Source organism: Cherax quadricarinatus, chromosome 82 (genome assembly GCF_038502225.1).
Source record: "Cherax quadricarinatus isolate ZL_2023a chromosome 82, ASM3850222v1, whole genome shotgun sequence".
NCBI classification, from domain to species: domain Eukaryota; kingdom Metazoa; phylum Arthropoda; class Malacostraca; order Decapoda; family Parastacidae; genus Cherax; species Cherax quadricarinatus.
In genome coordinates, this window is record NC_091373.1 from 517,501 (window position 1) to 524,924 (window position 7,424).

At 39.0% G+C, this 7,424-nt stretch overlaps 1 protein-coding gene across 4 annotated transcripts in view; it reads left to right on the forward strand.

Annotated features, from left to right (window-relative positions):
• Positions 1–6,333, forward strand: part of LOC128702889 (lysosomal-associated transmembrane protein 4A) — a 53,160-nt gene extending 46,827 nt beyond the window's left edge. For all 4 annotated transcript variants that reach the window (XM_053797381.2, XM_053797379.2, XM_070102503.1 and 1 more), the window contains one exon: positions 3,612–6,333. In XM_053797381.2, coding sequence (XP_053653356.1) covers positions 3,612–3,891 — 280 coding nt within the window. In that variant the 3' untranslated portion in view covers positions 3,892–6,333. The remainder of the gene's footprint in view (positions 1–3,611) is intronic.
• The last annotated feature ends 1,091 nt before the right edge of the window (positions 6,334–7,424 follow it).

Consider the following 7,424-nt stretch of genomic DNA (forward strand, 5'->3'; position numbering starts at 1 on the left):
AATTTTACTGGGAAAAAATTTCCCTCTTTCCTACACACTCTAACTTGAGCCTCACTATCCTCATAAAAACTCTTCACTGCTTTCAGTAACCTACCTCCTACACCATACACTTGCAACATCTGCCACATTGCCCCCCTATCCACCCTGTCATACGCCTTTTCCAAATCCATAAATGCCACAAAGACCTCTTTAGCCTTATCTAAATACTGTTCACTTATATGTTTCACTGTAAACACCTGGTCCACACACCCCCTACCTTTCCTAAAGCCTCCTTGTTCATCTGCTATCCTATTCTCCGTCTTACTCTTAATTCTTTCAATAATAACTCTACCATACACTTTACCAGGTATACTCAGCAGACTTATCCCCCTATAATTTTTGCACTCTCTTTTATCCCCTTTGCCTTTATACAAAGGAACTATGCATGCTCTCTGCCAATCCCTAGGTACCTTACCCTCTTCCATACATTTATTAAATAATTGCACCAGCCACTCCAAAACTATATCCCCACCTGCTTTTAACATTTCTATCTTTATCCCATCAATCCCGGCTGCCTTACCCCCTTTCATTTTACCTACTGCCTCACGAACTTCCCCCACACTCACAACTGGCTCTTCCTCACTCCTACAAGATGTTATTCCTCCTTGTCCTATACACGAAATCAAAGCTTCCCTATCTTCATCAACATTTAACAATTCCTCAAAATATTCCCTCCATCTTCCCAATACCTCTAACTCTCCATTTAATAACTCTCCTCTCCTATTTTTAACTGACAAATCCATTTGTTCTCTTGGCTTTCTTAACTTGTTAATCTCACTCCAAAACTTTTTCTTATTTTCAACAAAATTTGTTGATAACATCTCACCCACTCTCTCATTTGCTCTCTTTTTACATTGCTTCACCACTCTCTTAACCTCTCTCTTTTTCTCCATATACTCTTCCCTCCTTGCATCACTTCTACTTTGTAAAAACTTCTCATATGCTAACTTTTTCTCCCTTACTATTCTCTTTACATCATCATTCCACCAATCGCTCCTCTTCCCTCCCGCACCCACTTTCCTGTAACCACAAACTTCTGCTGAACACTCTAACACTACATTTTTAAACCTACCCCATACCTCTTTGACCCCATTGCCTATGCTCTCATTAGCCCATCTATCCTCCAATAGCTGTTTATATGTTACCCTAACTGCCTCCTCTTTTAGTTTATAAACCTTCACCTCTATCTTCCCTGATACTTCTATTCTCCTTGTATCCCATCTACCTTTTACTCTCAGTGTAGCTAAAACTAGAAAGTGATCTGATATATCTGTGGCCCCTCTATAAACATGTACATCCTGAAGTCTACTCAACAGTCTTTTATCTACCAATACATAATCCAACAAACTACTGTCATTTCGTCCTACATCATATCTTGTATACTTATTTATTCTCTTTTTCTTAAAATATGTATTACCTATAACTAAACCCCTTTCTATACAAAGTTCAATCAAAGGGCTCCCATTATCATTTACACCTGGCACCCCAAACTTACCTACCACACCCTCTCTAAAAGTTTCTCCTACTTTAACATTCAGGTCCCTTACCACAATTACTCTCTCACTTGGTTCAAAGGCTCCTATACATTCACTTAACATCTCCCAAAATCTCTCTCTCTCCTCTGCATTCCTCTCTTCTCCAGGTGCATACACGCTTATTATGACCCACTTCTCGCATCCAACCTTTACTTTAATCCACATAATTCTTGAATTTACACATTCATATTCTCTTTTCTCCTTCCATAACTGATCATTCAACATTACTGCTACCCCTTCCTTTGCTCTAACTCTCTCAGATACTCCAGATTTAATCCCATTTATTTCCCCCCACTGAAACTCCCCTACCCCCTTCAGCTTTGTTTCGCTTAGGGCCAGGACATCCAACTTCTTTTCATTCATAACATCAGCAATCATCTGTTTCTTGTCATCCGTACTACATCCACGCACATTTAAGCATCCCAGTTTTATAAAGTTTTTCTTCTTCTCTTTTTTAGTAAATGTCTACAGGAGAAGGGGTTACTAGCCCATTGCTCCCGGCATTTTAGTCGCCTCATACGACACGCATGGCTTACGGAGGAAAGATTCTTTTCCACTTCCCCATGGACAATAGAAGAAATAAAGAAGAACAAGAGCTATTTAGAAAAAGGAGAAAAACCTAGATGTATGTATATATATATGCATGTGCGTGTCTGTGAAGTGTGACTAAAGTGTAAGTAGGAGTAGCAAGATATCCCTGTTTTCTAGCGTGTTTATGAGACAGAAAAAGAAAACAGCAATCCTACCATCATGCAAAACAGTTACAGGTTTCTGTTTCACAGTCATCTGGCAGGACGGTAGTACTTCCCTGGGTGGTTGCTGTCTACCAACCTACTACCTACACACACACACACACACACACACACACACACACACACACAAACACACACACACACACACACACACACACACACACACACACACACACACACACACACACACACACACACACACACACACACACACACACACACACACACACACACACACACACACACACACACACACACACACACACACACACACACACACACACACACACACACACACACACACACACACACACACACACACACACACACACACACACACACACACACACACACACACACACACACACACACACACACACACACACACACACACACACACACACACACACACACACACACACACACATATATTTTTTTTTTTTTTTTTTTTTTTTTAAACAAGTCGGCCGTCTCCCACCGAGGCAGGGTGACCCAAAAAAGAAAGAAAATCCCCAAAAAGAAAATACTTTCATCATCATTCAACACTTTCACCACACTCACACATTATCACTGCTTTTGCAGAGGTGCCCAGAATACAACAGTTTAGAAGCATATACGTATAAAGATACACAACATATCCCTCCAAACTGCCAATATCCCAAACCACTCCTTTAAAGTGCAGGCATTGTACTTCCCATTTCCAGGACTCAAGTCCGACTATATGAAAATAACCGGTATATGTGGAGTCAAAAAACGTTATCTATGGAGGCAAAGAAGGGAATGTATGAAAGTATAGTAGTACCAACACTCTTATATGGATGTGAAGCTTGGGTGGTAAATGCAGCAGCGAGGAGACGGTTGGAGGCAGTGGAGATGTCCTGTCTAAGGGCAATGTGTGGTGTAAATATTATGCAGAAAATTCGGAGTGTGGAAATTAGGAGAAGGTGTGGAGTTAATAAAAGCATTAGTCAGAGGGCAGAAGAGGGGTTGTTGAGGTGGTTTGGTCATTTAGAGAGAATGGATCAAAGTAGAATGACATGGAAAGCATATAAATCTATAGGGGAAGGAAGGAGGGGTAGGGGTCGTCCTCGAAAGGGTTGGAGAGAGGGGGTAAAGGAGGTTTTGTGGGCAAGGGGCTTGGACTTCCAGCAAGCGTGCATGAGCGTGTTAGATAGGTCTTGACAAGTATGAAAACTGATGCTATGTATATTTTTAGTATTTCTTATTACAGTCTCAATATACTTTTATTATGTTTTAGCCTCTAATAATAATGTTATAATTGCAGAAAGAAATTATCAGGTATGTTCCCAGAGCCACCCCCTTCATATGACATGGCAATGGCAGCACTTGTTGCCCAGCATGATCTTGAAGAGGATTATGTGGACTCTGCTGGCGGTGTGTGCAGTGGTACGCGTGACCTACCTTCAGCTACTCAAGAGCATTCAGTCCCTATTTCCAGCATCACCAGTGCTACTACATCACAATCTACCATCCCTACTACCAACACCATCTTAAACACAACCAGCTCTGCTTCCTTGATCATCAACTCTGCCACTGTTAATTAATCCTGAACTTAGCCATGGCTATGGCTAATAATCAGCTTATTCTACAGTGAAGATGGAGGCTTTCTGATTTCATTGGCAGTAGTAGGCTTTTATTTTCAAATGAAATTTTGTGTACACTAAAGATATTTGTGACTGAGTAAAAGTACAGAATGTCCAGAAAAGAATGACAATTTTATTTATTCCTTTCTTTAATAAAATACTGTTTAGAATAAGGTTTTCAATAAAATTTTGAAAACACTTGAGTTTAGTTGTGGTCAACTACACCTTGATCCAAGCACTGTTAATGGCTTATGTAATGTCTAAATGAGAGAGAATCACAATATCACTTGAAACCTGGTGTGGTTGCAGTAGTTGCTAGTCTTACCAGGACTTTTCCACTTATTTAAGGGACTTTTTTTTATTCTTGAACTGCTGCTTCAGTTGGTAAATGAATTTACAATTTTTTTTCCTAATAAACAGGCCATATCCCACCATGGCAGGGTGACCCAAAAAGAAAAATGAAAGTTGTTTTTTTTTTCCAACCCCCTTGCTTCAGGCATTTTAGTCACCTCTTACAACATGCATGGCTTATGGAGGAAGAATTCTGTTCCACTTCCCCATGGAGAAGAAGAAAGGTTATATTCCATAAATACGTCCTAACTTGCTTTGCACCTTTGCCACCAAATGCATCACAGCTAGTCACTAAGTTGACTAACTTTTTTTTTTCTCTTGTGGTGTGAAATACCAAATTAAGCATTTGCTGTATTTTGTTTAAGCTTAGTGTTTTTGTTGTGTTAAACATAATGAATAATGTCATTCTTGTCTGAACACCCTGTATGTAAACATACATTAAGGCAGTCTAATATTGCAGCTCTAGTCACAATGTGTACAGTTTATATTGCACTTATTTGCATGTTGGGATATATATATAGGATTCTTTTGAAGTGCATTTGTAACCCATTAATTTGAAAGAAATGTAATTTATATCCTTAAAAGTGTTTTGCACTGTTACAGCCAATGTTACGTGGGAATTTTAGTGCAGTTTGATAAGTTAATACAGCATATTGTAAAAGCATTGTAGCACTATTCAAGACCTACCACGTTGATTTGTGTTTCTTTTACAAGATAGATGAATATATATACGTATATAAAATTAAAGTATATTTCATTATACATAGTGTGATATTTTTTGTAATTTGAGAAGTTGATCAGCAATATTAGTGGGTAAAACTGTAAAGTTTAAACAAATTTAAATACATAGCAGCCCACTAGTCATTGTGATTAAATTGGTCAGTATTTTAATATTCTCAAATGACCTACTTTAAAGAAGAAACTTCAGACATTTTAAGCACTCTTGGACCATATCAAATCACAATGGTTGTGACTCGGTAATGGTTCACGACAAACTGAAAGGTCATCTAGTTTCTCCTCCAAATTTTTTAATTGTTCCTGTCATAGTATTGTGGCTTTCTTCAGTATTTCAAATGGAATGCAGTACAGTAAGTTTCGTGATTTCAATTTTGAAACTGGTTTTAAAAAAATTGAAGAGGTGTACTGTAATTGAAAACATTTAATAGTCCTCCATATACAACTACAGCCTCTCCTCACTTAGTGATGGAGTTCCGTTCCTAAGACCATGTTGGTAAATGAATTCGTTGCTAAATGAGGAGCATACTATAATGGTAGTGGGTTTTTATCAACCATCTTTGATATTGTTTTAATGTCACCTTTGCACCATTTTTAACATTTCTGGTATATTCTTAAAGGCTTATACAGTATGTACTGTATATTGTAATAAACAGAAGATTGGAAATCTGCTCTCATATACATTATTTAGGTATGTATACTGGTCAGAGAGCCCGTCGTAAATCCGAGGTGTTGGTAAACGAGTACATCGCTAAGTGTGGAGAGAGAGTAATTATACATCGAATGTTTCCTGATGTTAGTGTAACAAATCTTCAAAGAATTAGGTTCTTATTTTGCTTTAGTCATAGTTTTCTTACATTTTTTAATGCTTTTTCATTATTCCTTAACCAGAAGCTTTATATATCTTAAGATAGTGTAATACAGAATTTAGACTATCAGACATCAGTTTCTGTATTGTGCTGTATGTTGTGATTATCTATTGATTATTAGTGCAGTTCGATGTCTTAACACAGTAGGCTGATTGAAGTGAGCACACAAAAATAACTGACAAGAACTCCAGATTTTATTGCTGAAAGCAAGATGGTTAGTGTTAAGTAAAATTTTAAATTCTCAAATTAATCTATTTTTCAGTAGTAACTGGGTTTGCTCTAGGCTTTTCTATGCATTAAAGGTATTCAAATGTTTATCACTGCACATTTTTGTTAAGACGTCCATGTGCTTTCTCTGTGTGGATTCATCATGTATTTAATCATGGTTTTTAATTTCATGATCATATGTATGCCTTATTGTCATTTCAATAAACTGCCAAACAGATAAGTTTCCTTAATATTTCCCAACCTTTGTATTCTAAGACCATATTCAACACGCTGGCCATCTCCCACCGAAGCATATTATAGGGGGAAAAATACTGCAGTTATGTGAAGCACGGGTTGTAAATGCTGTAGTAGGGAGGAGGCTGGAGGCAGTCTAGATATGTCTAAGGGCAAGTGTAGTGTAAATATTATGCAGAGAATTTGTAGTGTGGACATTAGGAAGCATGAGAGTTACTATGAATGTAAGACAGCAAGCTGATTAAAGTGTTTGACCCATCAAGGGAGGTGCCTCAGTGCCAGTGAATTATTATTATTATTTTAATAAAAAATGAAGCATTAACCGACAAGGGTCATCAGTGCAGCAAGGCAGGGAAGAATACAGGGGCACTGGGTAGCAAGAGGAAGAGGTATTACATGTTAGGAGGGTCATACAATGCAGCTGGGCAGGGAAAGCCACAGGGGTATAGGGTAGCAAGAGGGAGAAGTAGAAAGGGATGCAAGGAGTTCTAGAGGCAGCATTATCAAAGTTTGTGAAGTAACTTGACACAAGAAATCGTAATGACACGATTGCAAACAAACCATACCCCCGGCCGGGATTGAACCCGCGGTCAAAGAGTCTCAAAACTCCAGCCCGTCGCGTTAGCCACTAGACCAGCTAGCCACAATAAGATTCATCCAACTAGGTATATTTCTACACCATAGGAAGGTTAGCACAGGCACCACTGTGACCACAAATGCAAGTTTTTACAGACGAATCTCCAGCTAGCGTGGCCGTGACGAACTCTAGCTCAAGTCCCTTCACTGCCGTCAACATGACTCAAGAAATCGTAATGACCGCGGGTTCAATCCCAGCCGGGGGTATGATTTGTTTGCAATCGTGTCATTACGATTTCTTGAGTCATGTTGACGGCAGTGAAGGGACTTGAGCTAGAGTTCGTCACGGCCACGCTAGCTGGAGATTCGTCTGTAAAAACTTGCATTTGTGGTCACAGTGGTGCCTGTGCTAACCTTCCTATGGTGTAGAAATATACCTAGTTGGATGAATCTTATTGTGGCTAGCTGGTCTAGTGGCTAACGCGACGGGCTGGAGTTTTG